This window comes from Peromyscus maniculatus, chromosome 10, assembly GCF_049852395.1.
Source record: "Peromyscus maniculatus bairdii isolate BWxNUB_F1_BW_parent chromosome 10, HU_Pman_BW_mat_3.1, whole genome shotgun sequence".
NCBI lineage: Eukaryota > Metazoa > Chordata > Mammalia > Rodentia > Cricetidae > Peromyscus > Peromyscus maniculatus.
Window position 1 is genome coordinate 76815805 of NC_134861.1, and position 18444 is coordinate 76834248.

Genomic DNA, 18444 nt, shown 5'->3' on the forward strand with positions numbered 1-18444 from the left:
GCCAGTTTCTTTTCAAAGACCCATATTTTTCTGCATTTGTACCATCAATGATGAAGGCATACATTTGTTCAGATTCTTATGACTAGAGCTTCAATGGAAAGGAAAACTTTACTCTGTAGTTCTCGGAAGACTTGTGAGTCTAATAAATAATTCACTCACTCAATGCTAGTCTCCAGTAGGTGTTCCTATGCATGGTGTACTATATAATAAAATGCACTTTCATTCAGCACTGTAATTATGCATTCATGATTAATGACTGCAAAGGATACAATTATGGTGAATATATTTTTAATTGGTTAGCATATACTTAATGTGATAGCTTGTCTCATAAATGCATATATATGAATAAGCAATCAAAGTACACATTTTCCTCCTCAAACTAAAGACTTATGATTACAAAAATTTATAGTTGAGATTGTAACTTTAAAATCTTCAAATGAACAATTGTGTTATTTTTGAGGAAAATATTCTATTCTTCAGTAAACCCCCAATTCAAATACTTTTAGTTTCTTTCACATAGAAATCATAACTTGAATTTTAATTCCCCAATGTTAATATGTTATGATAAACTTCACCAGGCAATGAATGCTGTACAAAACCAGTCTCTGGTGAACAACATAAATGATGGAGCCTGATTTAAAAAAAAAAAAAAATGTAGGGAGAGCGTTACTCAGTTAACTCAATAAAGTGTCTTCTTATTCGTTAGGTGTCCTTCTTTGAATTCCACATTGTCTTTGGAACCTGATCTCCCTCTAATCTTTCTGACATTTAACTTCTTCATTCATCCTTCATTGTTCTAGAGCATGGAAACAGACTTATTCATTGTCTCTAGAGATAATGCTCATCAATCAGAATCCACTGAAATTTTATGGGATTTGTTTGCTTGGTTGTTTGTTTTTATGGTTGTTGACCTTTGTTGGTAGGATAAACAAATTTAAGTAAGAACTTCCTGTCAGAAGAACAAGCGCAAAGCCATGAAAATTGTTGTTGGGAACCTGACAGATGACCCACTAAAATTTCTAATACTTTAGGAAGAAATGTATGAATAGCTGTCCTTAATTTAAATCAAGCTATCTGGACTAATATCTAGTGCAGTGACAAAAAAAAAAAAAAGAGTTTGAGAAAGAAAACATTTCTGGAACACTGAATTTTTGAAAGGATGCATTTATTTTTATTTTGTGTGCTGAGTGTTTGCCTTCATTTCTGTGTGTCAAATTCATGCTGGGTACTCATGGAACTAGAATTGTGAGCCCCATGTATGTGCTGGGAACCAAAGGCATATCTTCTACAAGAGCATCAAGTGTTCTTAACCACTCAACCGTCTCTCCAGTCCTGAACACTACATTTTATTTGGATCCATTTTTGCCTCAATGCAGCGTTAACATTTCAACACTACTCAGGCCTGCCTGAAGCAGGGAATAGACAATCAGCAGTTCTTAATACATAACAATCTCATTAGAAGATTGCTACTAATTAGTGACATTATTTTATATCATTTGATTTTAAAAATGCTTGTTTTCCTTGGTTTTAATATTTCTCTTTCATTTATAATTGAAGACATTGAGGAGAGTGTAGCTCCATGGTAGAACTCTAGTCTAGCACCTTCAGCCTGATTACCAGCACTGAAAACAAAAAAAAATAATAAAGCAAGAACCAACATCTTAGTCTTTGTTCAGAAGAAACTTTTACAAAATTAATTTTAAAATAATTCTCCTTTTGTGTTTTTCTTTATTTTTCTTCCTTTCTTCTTTCCTTCCATACTTTCTAAATTTTGGGGCAGTGTTTAGCTCTCTAGCTCAGGCTACTTTCAATTCCTTTTTTTTTTTCTTTATTATTATTTTTTTTCATTTTAAATACCAGCCACAGATTCTCCTCTCATCCCTCCTCCTGCTCACTCTCAGCCTTATCCCCCCCAACCCACCCCCCAGCCCCTCCCCCGAAAGCTACTTTCAATTCTATTGTCCCCGCCTATAGAGTGCTGGCGTTACCTGTATACACAATCAGATTCGGATTTAAAGATTTAAAATTCTTTAACTATAGAGATTTTAAAATTTTAGACTAACTTCAGTAGTAATCCCTGGGCTCTTAATCGGTTTTCCCCATAAATGTTATGATTTCCCTTATTTTAATGTGGTGTCAGCCATAATCTGTTAATTGAGATAAAAGGCAGTTTTCAAGTCAGTTGTTGTATTTAATTCATTTTATTGTTTATACTCTAAGAGTCTTACCCAGATTATTCTGTTGCAGACCTGTTTTGTAACTGCTGGGTTGATAGCCGTTTATGTTAGTTTTGTGTCGGGCTGTAGATCCACGTGTTTGTTCCACAACTGAAGTCCGTGTTCCTTTTCCTAGATCGCCTGTGCGGTGTTTGCAGCCCTTTTGCATTTCTTCTTTTTGGCGGCCTTCACCTGGATGTTTCTGGAAGGGGTGCAGCTGTATATCATGCTGGTGGAGGTTTTTGAGAGCGAGCATTCACGGAGGAAGTACTTTTATCTGGTGGGCTACGGGATGCCTGCGCTCATCGTGGCCGTGTCTGCAGCCGTGGACTACAGGAGCTACGGAACAGACAAAGTGTGAGTTGAACGCTTGTTTGCTGGCTTTCTTCTCTCCCTCTTTTCAGATCTACTCAAGGTGGAAGCTTTGGAATCTCTTGATGTGGATTTGCCCTCACAGCATTCACTAAAGGAACCGTACAAGCAACCCAGAGTATGATTCAATGTATGGCTGGGTATTTGCTGTGAGGTTAAAAAAAAAAAAAATTGAAACTCTGATGCTGTTTTAAAACTGCGTGTTTGTAGATCACAACCTCTAGTAACTGTAAGAATGGTAATTTCATATTATTTTTCGGGGCATTCAGACATGTCACACCACATGATAACTGTTTCATACCACAGAGTTGCTCCTGACACTGTTGGTTTCGTGTGATGTCAGGGCTCGTACTGGATGGGTTTTTGTACTGTCAGGAAAACTGAAGGAGCAGGAAGAGTCTGTGTTCCTCTTCCTTTTTTTTTCTATGTTATTCCGGAGTATAGTAATGAAGTTTGTTTCCAATACATCTTTATATTGTTGAGGTATGATTACAGAGATGTGCAGCACTTAAGAAAGACGTTCAGGTAGGGTGTGATGGTCCATGGCACTTGGGAGGCAGACGTAGGTAGATTTCTAGGTTGGAGGCCAGCCTGGTCTACAGAAGTAGTGCCAGGACAGCTGGAGCTACGCAGAGAAAAACTCTCTCGAAAATATGAAAAACAACAACAACAAAGGAAAGAAAGAAACTGTTGGAGCTAGAGAGATGCCTCTGCAGTTAAGAGCACTGGCTGCTTTTCTATAGGACCCAGATTCAGCTCTCAGCATTCACATGGCAGCCCACAACTGTCTCTAACTCCAGTTCCAGGGGAACTGGCACCCTCACATATGTAGGCAAAACACCACATAAAAATAAGGAATTTTTTTTTTTTAAAGAAAGAAAGACATTCAGTTCCAAAGACTTTAATGACAACTGAGACCCGAAACAATGAATAAAAATTTCACTAGAAAAAATACAAAGAACTCTTGGTAGAAGACCAATACTTACATTTTAGGTGTAGACAAATGAGAGAGAATAAAAGTAAAGAAGATTAGGCAGATCCCTAGAAACAGAACACTGGGACTGAGGGTCAAGGGAATAAGAGAAAGTTCCGTGTTAGCCTTTCAGAACCAGTGTGATTTATGTCAAAGATAATTAAAGTAGGATAATTACAGCGAGAAATCGCTTGATCGTTGGCACAACTATCTCAAGACAGTGATAGAACCACGAGACAAATCAAAAGGTGTGAATAATATACTAGCAAAGGCTTCAGATATTATCTGTACCCTGAAGTAATTTCACTGAAAATATTGGTTTATATGATGAAAGTAATGGAGGAATTCTGATTATGGTGTCACATGAGCTGTGGAGGCTCAGGTTCTGTGGGAACATGCTTGCCTAGCATGCAAAAAAAAAAAATGTAGGAGGACTTGGTGAAAGACGAAGTCTTTAGAATGTGTAGGCTGAGAAGAACCAAGGTGACACAAAATTAATGAAAAGAAACATGGTTATTTCTCCTTTGTAGTCAGTGTACGTAGGCTGAATGAGAGGAAAGTTCCCAGGGTGATTTAAAAAAAAAAAAGATATAAAACTAAACATAGCATTAGAAAGACCTTAATTGAATGTGTTGAAAGTTGCTTTAGAACTCACCACTCCCGTGGTTATATTGTATGCATCCATCAAAAATCAAGCCCATTCATTGTGATCTGTCCATCATTGTAGAGATAGGGGAAAGAAGACATTGGATAAACCATTAGGTTTATTTCAAATGCAGTTGGACTTATTTTTATTTTGTGATGTTGAAATAATCTTTCTCTTTATTGGTAAGCAAAGGAAGGGATGAGTAATGTACATGTCTAAGCACAGAACAGTTGTACCAAGTGTCAGATGCTGATTCTCTGTGGAGTGAAGTGGTGAGGTCGTGTTAAGAGGACAAGAGTTTTGAAATGCTTTGAGCACTATGGAAAGTATGTTAAAGAGCCAATCAGACATTAATAAAGAGATTTTGAGGCGGCACTGAAGGCTCAGGTGAGGTTAGATAACATTAATTTGTACAGAAGTTAATTAGCAAGATTTCATCACTTTGTACCAGGCACCAGAAGCCTGAACATGCTGGCTGTAAAGCAGCTTGCTTCCCAGAAAGGGAGATTCATAAAGAGGGAATGACACAAAGAAGACACCAGGATTAGTGAGAGCATAGTTAGAATAGAGCATGTGCTGCCCAGACCTCAAAAATACAATTAAGAGGAGACTGTTTCGTCTCTGGTGCATTCTTTTTTTAATACGGTGACAGGCTATGTTATCTGTCTCTACGTAACAATTATTTTCAAATTTGATGTTGTAAACTGCAGTCAAATCCGAATTCATTCTGTCAGTCCCAATAACAGCCGTGGGAGCAGACTATGGTTAGCAAAATGATATACAACTTGGCTTCTAAATATGTCTTAGGAGAGGGGCATTAAATTCATCATAGGCTCTCTTTTTTTTTCTTCTCAAATAATATCTTTATTGATATAACTCACAGGCCATAAAACTACTCCTTTGAAGTATATTCTTCAAGCGTTTTAAAATGTTCTCAATGTTATACACTTACCACCACTGATTTTACAATATTTCCATCAGCCTATAAAGAAGCCCATTAGCAGTCATTCTCCCTGGATCACAACATTTTGTGTTTTAGTTAATATATTCTCCCCCTAAGAAGTTAAGCTGAGTTATATCATTATGTGTGACCTTACACTATTTTCAATATTGTTCTTAAACAGTCCAATCTTGTTTGATGGATATTTCTGCTTTTCTTTTTGTTTTTCTTCCATGTTTATCTCTTCTCCAGAGTTATTTGCAAGTTTTCCTTTTACTGAACTGAGTCAAATTATTTGCTTTGTGTTTCAGTCATTTATTTTGAAACAAATGTCATTTTCTGGATAGTAGAAATCTGTCTTCTTAGAATCAATAATATACAGTCCCTAGTGACTTTGTTAAAGCTTTGGCCATCATCGCTTTAATTTCCTGCCCTACAACTGGTAGGTCTCATTTACTGACACCATTACTCTGTGGGAATAGAGAGTGATTCATTTCCCAGGCACAATTCTAAACAATCCTTAATTGCTCAGTTACGCAATTATAATTTTTTTTCCCCAACCAAAAGCAAAGCAAAAGATTTAGATGAACAAAGATAAGTGAACGAGGGAGGAAAGAATAGAGAAAAATCTGGTAAAATCTCTCACTGACTGGTATAAAGCATTTTAATGTTTATTTTACATTCAAAAAGTGTTCACAAAGATGACTCCAGGATCTATAGAGATAATATATCTAACTTCAACTTTGGGGGAGTTCATTGAATGCAATATATGCCTAGAAATGCTTTTCTCTTGAGGAAGCTAGTGTTGAAAAGAGAACTGTTATTTTGTGATAGATATTTACCCCAGAAGCTGACATGAATGTATCATGTTTACATTTGGGCTTATTCAAGATATCTTCTTAAAGAAAATTATAATCAGTGGGTTTTATTTATTTATTTATTATTCTTTTGTCTTATGTTGGCAGTTGAACTTGGGTCATGGTATTTGAGGAAACCACTCAATCACTAAGCTATATCCCTAACCAAGGCATTGAGTTTTGACTCAATTCCTATGACTTCTACATTCTATAACTTGGGATTTATTATCTTATGTCTTTGTCTTTCCAGTTTCTCTAATTGTTGTTGATTGATTTTATTTTATTCCAGAAGATGATTTGACTTTCCAAGTACTAACTACGTAGCTTTTTTTCTTTCTTGTGTAATAATGCAGCAAAGCAAATTTTTAGAAGTTATCAGAAATACTTTGGTTAAGAAATGGTTAGAACTATTCACAGAACTGGCAGAAGATTTTTAATAAAGAAAACTTTCTTTTCCATGTACCTCTTACTTAAATTTCAGGCTACATTGATTTCCAAAATCAATTAAAATGTCGGTAGTCTCATCTAATATAAATCCTAATAACCCAGAAATCAAAGATATTGCCAGCCTTAGTCTTGGAAATTTCATGATTCTTAATTTTTGTTCTAATATAATATTTAGAGTATATCTGGAATAACTCCAATTAATGTATTATATTGTAATGTAGTGTAAATAATAAATTTCTTCTTTCCATTCTCTGATTGTGTTTAATCATTTCATTATAGTGATAATGGTGTGTTACATCTGAAACCTTTAATAACAGCAATGTACATTTCTAAGAAAAAGATTCATACTGATGGTAAATGATGAATTTAGAGATAAAATTGTCTTGTAGGCTAAATAAATGTTATTCTGATACACATAGAGATAGCTATCATATTCCATCTGGCTGATGGATTATGATGTGTTTTTCTATGAAGTGTTATTAGGCTGTTGAATTTATTATGTACAGAACACATACTCATGAACAAAGCTCACATAATTTGATCTTAAGATGTTGTTTAGTTTGCCATCAATTAGCAATGCTTATAAGAGAGTCATTATCTTGTGATGTTTGAATAACAAAATCTTTTAATCTAATTGACATACACAAATATATACTTATAATAACATTCGGACACAATAGCATGGCATTTAAAAAAATCTAGTTGAATAACCAAAAATCTTTTAAAAATAGCCCTCTGCCAGTGGATCACAAATGTGTATTTCACTATTAATCATGAGCATATATTTCATTTTTGCCTCTGATCATTTATGCTTTTATTCTTTTGGAGAAGCAGTGAAGCTATTCCATGGGATACTGTCAGATCATGATTATAATGAAGATTAATAATAATTCAGAAAGGACTCTTGAAATTCAGTTCTAAATACTGTGATTGTATTACTTGAAACAAATCAGTTCGTTTAAAATTTATCAAAACATTACAAAAATATGAACAGTTTAAACAGTTAAAAGTCTAAATGGCTTTAAATGTTAGTCTAAGTAGCTTTAATTGTTTCTTTGGACTTTTCTCATAATTTCTTGTGTACAATCAAAGGGACAGTGGATAGCATCCTGACTGGGTTGGAAGAAGGAGTACAAAATGAGTTATAGGAAGAAGGAGGGCACTAGGAAGGGATAAAGCTAGAGGACAGTCTAGGAGACAAATTGTGGCATGGAAATTGGTACCGAGCTTTTAAGTACATGAATTAAACCAGAGCATGCATAGTGAATCTGAAATCCACGAATAGCAGAAGAGCCATGCTCTTAAAAATTATTGACATCACATTGCAATCTGATAATCACTATAAAGCCATCTACTGACCTTTACGTGTGTCTCTGCAGCTCACTGGCTTAAGAATAATTATGAAGTTGTAGTCTGTTAACTAAAATTACCAAGTTTATTTCAGGTTATCAAATAACTGGTATACGCATTTAGATAGAAAAACAGTCACTGTTGGAAAAACAGTAGATTATAGTATTATCCAATTATATTATAGTATTATCAAAGAAAGAGACTTGAGGAACATTGAGCTTACCGGTACCTGATAGTTACATTCATGAGTTTATTTTATAAATTTTCGACAATTTCTAATCACTAAAACTCTCCCAGAAAATTAGGTTTTTCACACAGAAATTATTATAGCACATTACAAAGAATTCTTATTTTAATTGACACAAAACATGTAGTGCTGTGGGATATTCTCTATGCTATGAATATGTTGCTCTGATTGGTTGATAAATAAAGTGCTGATTGGCCAGTAGCCAGGCAGGAAGTATTGGTGAGACAAAGAGAGTGGAGAATTCAGGGAACAGGAGGGCTGAGGAAGAGATGCCAGCCTTCTGCCATGAGGGGAAGGATGTAATGTATCAGTAAGCCATGAGCCAAGTGGCAAGGTATAGATTTATAGAAATGGGTTAATTTAAGATATAAAAACTAGATAGTAAGAAGCCTGCCATGGCCGTACAGTTTATAAGTAATATAAGTCTCTGTGTGTCTTCTTGGCTGCGGGGACTGGTGGGTGAGAGAGATTTGTCCTGACCGTGGGCCAGTCAGGATCAGGAAAACTTCAGCTATAGTTCTCCATGAATGTGTCATCAGCTCCTGTGTCTGTTGGATATGTAAAATAGTGTAGCCAGTGAGGAAGTACTTTTCAGTGATATCTATGCACATGCTTTCTGTGCATATGTATTGAAGACTAAGGTTTTTATTGTACCAATATGTTCTTACCAAGGTGTCCTATCACTGGAATAAAACTATCACCATACAATACCAGGTCGATATTCAGTTTTCTATGGAGGAGTTATCTATTCCTAAACTGTATCAGATAGTAAGAAGACACAGTCCTGATATTTTTAGAATGCATTGAAATATACCAAAAGTAATACTCCATATTTATTATTGTATAAAATGAAATTTAAAAAATGCCCACAGATGTGATTTCACATCTAGGTATCACTATATGCTTTAGAATGTCTACATTCTCTAGGGTGGCAGTAATAAAAGAGATAATAATGAAAGTTAAAGCTATAGAATTTAGAACCCTTCAAAATGTTAAACATTGTCCTATATGGTTAGGTGTGGAGATGGGTGCCAGTAGTCCCAGGACTTGGCTGGCTGAGGCAGGATGGATAATATGAGGCCATGGATTTAAGATCAACCTTAGCAAAAAAAAAAAAAAAAAAAAAAAAAAAGTTCCTTTCACAATACCAATCCAATAATAGTTATGCCATAACCCAAACAAACTCAGGTCCATGTAAAACCCCGTATCATTGTTTGGAGACTCAGCATCTATCAACAGACAAAAAGACAAGAGGTGAATTAGCTACATGACTGAATATTACTCAGAATAAAACATAGTAGTACTGACTGGTACAGAATGGCTAAACATTATATTTTTTTTTCAGAAAAGTCTACTACAAAAGACTACATATAGTGTATAATCCTATTTATATGAAATATATAGAGTAGGCAAATCTTAAAACAATTTACAGTAATTGCTATGTAATAAAGGGGGTTTGGAATACTGTAGATAAGAAAAAAAGATCCAGACATGATGTGGGTTTTGATGGATAAAAAACATGATTCTTCCGATAATTTTATTATACTTAAATACATTTAAAATAATCAAATTTGTGAATTATTTATAAATCATCACACTAAAACCATTCAATAATACAAGATAATTTATTTTTGAGAAATGAGATTTAAACAATTCTGATATTTTTCCAAAGCCAATTTTCAATATGTGTGCATTATATATAGCATATAGATTTCTTATCCATTGATTAAGAATACATATTAATGAAGCAATTTACAACTTTATTTTAGTATATATCCTTTTCCTCTTGTAGAGACTTTGATGTCAGGTGGATAAATAAAATTCAGACTCTACTACTCACCTGTAAAGTGAGGGTTATTATAAAGACTTATACAAGACTACTGTGATATGTGAACCTGTGCATTTATATGTACACATATATTCATGTATAGCTATGTATGTAAATCTGTATTATATTAAATTACAGAATGAATAAGCACTTACTGGATTGTACCTTTTATTAATTATATCTTGTATTAATGGTTCTATTATTTGGCTGATACAAATGAATAAATGTGAATTTTATGATAAACAACATTTTAAAATGTTAATTAAATTGTTAATAATTATCCATTTGTTAAAGTGGTGATCATAATTATCATATTACCTCTTTTGACATATATAAGAAGAACCTGTGGAAAATACTGAGACATTTAGTATTGATAAATTATAGCAGTAGTAGAGATTCCTTCGTAAGAACATGATATATTTTGCTGAAAAAATATGTATTTTTTTAACAAATTAAGAAGTAGAAGACATAAAGACCATATAAATTACATTTAATATACTTAGAAATAGTTTCAAACTCTAAGATCCCAAACTAAAACTCAAATGCTACTCTTGTCTACAACTACAGGCTCCCTTCTTGTGTGACTGACAAGTGTTTCATTGTCCTTCATGCATGTGCTCACTGAATAATTTGTATATGGGTGTGCTATGAACATAATTACTGTTTAAAAGTTCTTGACAAATGTATTTTGCAATAAGTTTAGGACTACATTCATTTTGTTTGGAGTTTATCTTCTCATTCTTCTTTGTTTCTTACCTCCATATCTCTCTAGTTTTTCCTTAACCATTTGATCTTACATAGACAAGAAAAGAGATAATAGAAAGGTGGATAGTTAGGTAATATGTAATAAATAAAGAGATTACATATATATGTATATATGACCTAGAGAAAAGATATTAAGTGATTTACAAAGTCATAAACATCTTGATATGAAAATATCACAAATTTCACTATCTAATAACACCTAAAAACTGTTTCTAGTTACATTTGACATTTTCCTTAGACTGTTTCATTTACAATTTTGCATCTTATTGAAGCAAATAGGTTTGATAATCTATACTTCTTCAGAAAACTTTGAATACTAGTCAGATGTATGTTTGATTAATAAATTATACCAGTAACAAAATACAACATGTCAAAATAGCTTGATGACATTATACTCCAGATCATGGAGGAGGAACTACAGTCTGATGGTGTGGCTAAACATCACGGAACATGCTTTAGATGATGGTTGTGTCTTTGGGTTGTTGGCCTTGATGTTTTTTTCTAAATATAGACCCGTGCCTTTTAAAGATGGGGTATGAGAATAAAATGATTATCTGTAGTTTAGTATGTAAAGAGGATAAATTTTAGCAGTACATTTTTCTGTTGTGTTATTTTAAGAAATTAATTTTCCTATGATGAGAAAATATTTTTTTCATTTTTCTCTTTTATGAGTTTACATGAAGGTAGTTATTATTGAAAAGCTAATTGGCTTTTTAAGAGAATATGATATCAACTTCTTTACTAATAGTTTTAATGATATGTCCTACATTTTGGAGAGCAATTCTAAAGGAAAATAACAGTTTAATCTTTGTGGCTTAGCGCTGACTCATTGGAGTGTTGATACCAATAACAGTATATCAATGCAGTAAGACTTCTTCATGAGAATAGCAATATGTCAGTACCTTTTGAAAACTAATACAATAAGAGAATTTTAATGGCACATTTGTGTTTCATTAATGAAACAAAAGACAAGACACATATGGCACATGAAAAGTGCTCCTTTGAATTCTAGAATGCACTTAGTATTGAACAAGAAAGAGGTAATAGGGCCAGGATGCGTTTTCTTTTCACCCATAGGTCGTGTCTTTTCTTTTAGTATTTATAAAAACCCAATTCAGATATTACACACAATAGACTGATTATCCTTTAAAAATACAAAATCGAGATGTTTTGAAAACTAAACAAATATGGCCTACCAAAATTACCGGTTTTCTTAGGTAAATGTTATTTTGTAGATCTCAGTGGTTTTCAGATAAAACATTTTCTTTAGAAGTAGATTTAACCATTTGTAAGCTGAACTTACTTTTTTTTTTGGTATGATTAATTGTTCTTTTAGCATTTATCTCACTAATTGGCTCTGATCACCCCTTAGCCAGTGGTTCTGGTTTTTATCTCAATAGCACAGAGGGGCCAGAGTTTAAAATACTGTGGTTTTGGGCAAATACATGGTCAGGCATAACTATATAATGCCATCCTTCACATTTAAAGTCAAGGGTAGTTCTTTTAATATTGGCACATTGAATAAGGCAGAAACCGTGCAAATTTTGAAGTTGGGTAATGGGAAAGAAATGAGACTCAGAAAGCTTTGCAAAAGCCAGCACGCAGCCAAAAACAACAGCAGGTATGGCCATATGGCAATCAAATTAGAGGAGGCTTTCTTACCCCACAGATTCCGGAGGACAGTAAAGCACAGACAGCATGCACGGAGGGATGATTTACTCGGGGCATGTGGAGTTTCACACTGCCTCTTCCACTGTTCACTTATGAAGGGAATTTAAATAATTTTAAACAAATAGATACTGAAAATTTTTCTTAAAGGCTAAAAATAACATCTCACTTTCCTTCTACACTTAAAGGAGATTGTTAGCCAAATACATATTTCAAAATAAAGCAATCCTAAAGGAATCGAGCCTGGTAAAGATAAAGTTAATGTCATTATATTATTCACATAAAATATAGGAAGATATTAAAGTTTTAAACCAACTTTAATCCAACAGAAATCACTCATCATATGATTAAAGTCATGTCTATTTTTCCTGTAAATACTATTTTCTAGAAGATCTTGAAGCAATTTTTCATATAATAAAAATTATTTGCTGAAAATGTACTTTAGTTCTTAGATGACCTCTCAAATTTTGTGAGCTATCAAAGGACTATCCTATTATCCGTCATTCTTAAATGTATTATTAATGTCGTAATGTGTTGCTATAACTTGAACAGTGGAGAGAGAAAGAGAAACGGAGAGAGACAGAGACATGTAAAAGAGAGGTGGAGGGGGGAGATACATCTGATTTAATCTGGAAAAATGCACTTGCTTTGTCTTTTATTGTTTTTAGCCTAAAGGAAAATCTAGTCTTTGTAAAGAACCTAGAGATACTTGTGGAAATTCCTCTACTCCATTCAAGTCGCTCACACATCCATTCCTTTAAGGGGTGACAAGCTAGCCCACAGTAAGAGTGAGAACAGTGGTCCTATGTGAAACTGGATCTCCCTGATTCAAGTCTGTTCATGGCAACACTACACCCCTCTTTTCTACAACAAAATGTAGCTGGCTTTCTTTTGGGCCACAAACCAGCTCTCAAGTCATGAAATGGAGACTTACTAGTTATGAATCCTCAGCCTTATCTTATGCTTGTTTCTTGCTAGCTCTTATAACTTAATTAACCTGTTGGTGTTCATCTACGTTTTGCCTCAGGGCTTTTTACTCTTTCTTTTCTTTTCTTTTTTCTCTCTCTTTCTCTCTCTTTCTTTCTTTCTTTCTTTCTTTCTTTCTTTCTTTCTTTCTTTCTTTCTTTCTTTCTTTCTTTTGTTTTGTTATTTTTGTATATCTTACTTTTCTGCTGTCTCCATGTCTATCTGTCTGGTGACTGCCTGGCTTCTGCCTTTGGGCATGTCTCTCTTTTTCTCCCTCATTCTCTTCTCTCCTTCTAATCTCTCTCAAGTCTAGGTTTCTCTTCCTATCTATTTCCTCTTTTCCCACCATCCACCCCTGTCCCTCAACTGCCTCGCTATTGGCCATGAGCTTTTTATCAGACCAATCAGGTTCCATAGGCAGGCAAAGCAACACATCTTTAACATAATTAAACAAATGCAGCATAAACAAATGTAACACACCTTTACCCAGTTAAAATAATATTTCATAACAACAAAATATTTAAATACAAGAACAAAAGAATAACTGTTCAAACAAATAAATGACTAGTAATTTAAGGTCTAATCGCTTCTATAATAGTATTTTCCAAGAGGAATTCTTATGTGTATTTGAACAATAATGAACAGTCTTGTCTAGGTAGAAATGATGGACTAGTGATCATTCTCTTACTGGAGTGCCTACCTCACTGCTCTTCAAGTTAGTTTACATGGATTTAAGGTAAAGGAAGATAGCCATATGCCTAGAGATTGACGTGTGGTAGTGATTTGTTTTTTGCTTAGAAACATGGCTACCAACCATCTTAGAAAAATGTAAAAATTGCAAAAAGTAGAAAACAGTAAACAAGTCATAGTCATTGTCTCTATCATTCAAGTTAATAACTGTTAGTATTTTGACATATTTTCAGTAATTTTGTTGTTTTGAGACAGGATCTCTGTGTAACATCTCTAACTGTTCTGGAACTCACTCTGTAGACCAGGCTGGCCTTGAACTCACAGAGATCCACCTGCCTCTTCCTCCTGAGTGCTGGGATTAAAGGTGTACAGCACCACCACCCAGCTACTTCAGTAACTTTAAATAAAACATATAGCTAAAACCTTTAGATTATCCAATTGTTCTCTCCACTCTCCTGTATGGGACAACCCTTAACAAAAGTTGACGGGTTTTTCCTTTCCACTTAAACAAATGTATATTTGCATCTATGAAAATAATGAAGTATTTACCTAGTGTATATATGTGTGTATATGCATATAACATACATTGTTTCATTTATTAAGTATATATATATATATACATTTAATAGATTATATTACTACTTTACATAGCTTTTTCATTGAACAGCCACTACTTCTTCCTTCTTCTTCCTCCTCCTCCTCCTTCCCTTCCATCTTTCTTTATGGTGCTGGAATCTGAGCTCAGTCTTAGGGGTCATTGAACTCTATCAGCAGCCCTCAATATATTTTTAAATGATTCCCTTTGGCAAACATTTATCTACTCTATTTTCAACTTTCATATTATTTTATCAGATGAAAGACAATATTTTATTCATCATTTCATTGAGAATATGTGTAAAATCCTTTCATGATAACTTTCTGGTGTTCCGTCACTCTAACTTAACATTGGTATAATCAGTAGCATATTCAATCCTTTGAGTACAAGTTAAAAGCACATAACAAAATGCTATTGGGTATTTACCAATGGAAATGCACTTTTTAATTATGCCTCAAATATTACAAAATGGCAAATTATTCAAGATATTATTCTTAACATCAAATAATTTGTTCAATATTTGCATTAATCTTTCTCATAACTAGTCACTTTCACTTTGTCTTCCTGTCACTGGGAAGAATGGAAATGTAATTTCCCAGAGGCTTTACGAAGTGGGAGAGTACTAACTGCGGCTGAAATTAAGTGATTAATAATTTACTTTGTAGGTCATGAATCAACTTCCTCAGATGCTAAGGACCACTTGCAACCCCAGAAGCATGAGCAGTAACAATGCTCTTTTTAAGGCTTCAGAACTCTCAAAGGTTGACTGCCCAACCTAATTAAACTTCAATCTTCTGATACCAAATTTATTTCTTCCTTGTACTGAATTTCCTCAGATCTTCTTGACAGGAAAATGTCACTTCGCCTGACAGCTGATAGACAGGTTATGTAGCACTGTAATTGGAGAGAAAAGGATAGCTTAAAGCTCCTGGGTTTAATGGCTATGTGTATGGGTTTTTCTTTTTTTCCCTCTAAGGTTTCAATGACAGACACAAAAGGCCTTAGCAAATAGGCCTGATGCCATTTTTTTTTTGCCTGCTTCCTCCAGGGGTAATTATCTTACTCCATCAATAGTGCTGTCAGGAATTGGGCACGTAATTCAGCATTTAAATGAACAAGCAATGTAATATTTCCTGTCTCCCAGTGGAATGCTGGGTCACTTGCATTCTTCTCTGTCGCCGGCACACTCTTGATGTATGTCCTGTACCCAGTCCTTGAATGGCTTCTCTCCCTGGTGTTTCCCTGCAGATGTTGGCTTCGACTTGACACCTACTTCATTTGGAGTTTTATAGGACCCGCGACCTTGATAATTATGGTGAGTACTCCTCATTAACTATGCACTTCCCAGGTCAAGAAATAAAACTTCCACTATTCATGTACTAACTATCTTAGATTTACATAGGTTAATTTGGGGAAAGCATGTACTTATATGACCCTACATAACTCAAGCAATTAGACACTCATTACAGTCTACTTTTAGATGGTAAAATAGTTCATCAAAACTGATGGAAAAGGAAAGTAAGCATTTGCAGGAGTAAATGGCTACTCAAGAATTCAGTCCAACATTGTCCATACAGAAGTCTTCACAACTGAACAATGATTACTTTGACAACAGCCTATTTCCCTTTTCTTTGGCATATCTGGAACTGAAAATAGATAGGAATTAGAAAAGTAGGTGAACACCTGGCCGTTCCTTTTATTTATTTATTTACTTACTTACTTATTTATTTATTTATTTTGTAAGCCCTCAAGACTTTAAAATTAAAAAAAAAAGAATTTACTTGAAAGTGGCACAACTAAATTAGGCCTGTCTTCTGGAATTATGCCTCCTTTTACATTGTTATCTGAGTAATATCTTTATTTCTCACATCATTTGCCCTAATTTAAATGAATCTTTCAGCATAGTATCCTTGTTACCATTACGAACCTGGGCCCCACAAGATGGCTCAGCAGGTAGAAGAGCTTGCAACTGAGCCTGTGGAACTGAGTTTGATCCCTGGGACCGACAGGGTCGATAGAAATAAAGCTCTCTGCAAGTTACCCACTGACCTCTGTATGCACAGCATCACATGCACCTCCCATATGCACCCAGACATAGAAAAAGAAATGTAATAATAATCTACAAAGCTACTGCCCATTTTTGGAAAGAAGTAGTAACCCCTTGGCTTTGAATAAAATACAGGGCTAAAGTTTTATTTTCCTGAGCTAGACATATTTTGAAATAAAAAAAAATACTTCAGACTTGAAAACAACAATATGGCATGATTACTATATAATATGTGTATATGCACATATGTAAATATGCCATGTGTATGTGTACACACATGTACTAACATGCACACACAGAGATATAACAGAAAACCCTGTTGTCTAAAATCAATCACGGTGACTATTACTCAAATATTTGAGAGAGGAGTCAGTCTGTAACCAAATAGCATTTCAGGATGTAAAAGAAAGTCAAATGATGACACTGGAAAGCCTTATGTCAATGTAGAAGAGGCTTTCCTATTAATTGCATTCAGTTCAGGTTAAGCTTTTAGCCACTCAGTGATGTTTGTTTATTTGTTTTGTTTACAGTTTTCTCCTTTCATTTGATTTTACTTTTGAGACTCAGAGATCATTGATAAAGAACCATGAAGCTCTATTATAGTGAGATTGTCAGTGGAGCATTTAATTGAACTTTTGTGCTCTGCATCTGTCCCCAGTTGTATAGTGTAGGAACTAATCACCTGGTTCAAGTGTAATTCACCATATGGCTTTCTTTATAGCAGTGGTTCTCAATCTGTGGGTCACAATCCCTTTGGCAAACCTGTGTCTCCAAAAATATTTACATTACAATTCATAAAAGTAGTACAATTACAGTTTTGAAGTAGCACTGAAAATGATTTTATGGTTGTGGTTCACAACAACATGGGAAATTGTATTAAAAGATTGTAGCATGAGGAAGGTCGAGAACCACTGATTTACAATGTTCATATAAGGCATATAGGTAATTTTTATCTTTTAAGTTACAGACATTTTTCCAGCTTTCGTGGCATAAGAATACCGCAAGAGAGTCTGCTTACAGTCTAGTCAATTGTAGCATCAGAGTTTAACCAGCATTTTCTAATCCATTTTACTTATGCATTCAAAATGTATTGAGGTTGGTATTTGTGTTTGTTACCAGGTGCAGCAGTGCAGATCTGTAATAGTAGAATTGGCAGTCAGAGGTAGAGGATGACCAGAAGGGCAAGGTCAGCCACATCTACGTAGTGAGGTGTAGGTCAGCTGGGACTACATACTGAGGCTGTTTCAAAAAATAAATAAATATAATAAAAAAGTATTTTGACATTAATAATTTAGCATCTGTAAAAGCGCATCTCTTAAGCTGGCAGGCTGACCAACCCTGCAACTACCCAGGCCCAGAGCCAGGTTTAAGTTTTGGCCCACCCCAACACCAACACCATCTGTGATCTGCTGGAGCACAGGTGTAGGGGTGTGGTGGAGGTCCTCTGGATCCAGGGCTACAGGATCTCTAGGACACAGGGCAGCAACAGGACATCCAGGAAAAGCCCGAGTGAAAGCCCAGTGTCTGTAGTGCATCAGAGAGGAGGGACCTGAAACCTGACCAATGATTCTTTGCAGTGAAAGCCTGCATGTAAAGATGTATGGATAAAGGGGTTTACTGCATGACTCACTGTGTCACACTGCAGCTTCCATGAAGAGATTTTTTTCCTTTCTTCCTTTTTTGTCTTTCCTTTTTTATCTTAAGTTTTATTTTGCTTTATTTTTTTTTGGGGGGGGGAGGTTTCAGAGGCGGGGGCAAATTTGATGGGACAGGAGATAGGTGGGATCAGGATGCATAATATGAAAGACAAATAAATTAATTTAATAATTTTTTAAAA

At 34.7% G+C, this 18444-nt stretch overlaps 1 protein-coding gene across 24 annotated transcripts in view; it reads left to right on the top strand.

Moving 5' to 3' along the window:
- The window catches only part of Adgrl3 (adhesion G protein-coupled receptor L3), a 747948-nt gene that overhangs the window by 642963 nt on the left and 86541 nt on the right, over nucleotides 1-18444 (top strand). For all 24 annotated transcript variants that reach the window (XM_076546498.1, XM_076546504.1, XM_076546503.1 and 21 more), the window contains 2 exons: nucleotides 2353-2573; nucleotides 15809-15875. In XM_076546498.1, coding sequence (XP_076402613.1) covers nucleotides 2353-2573; nucleotides 15809-15875 — 288 coding nt within the window. The remainder of the gene's footprint in view (nucleotides 1-2352; nucleotides 2574-15808; nucleotides 15876-18444) is intronic.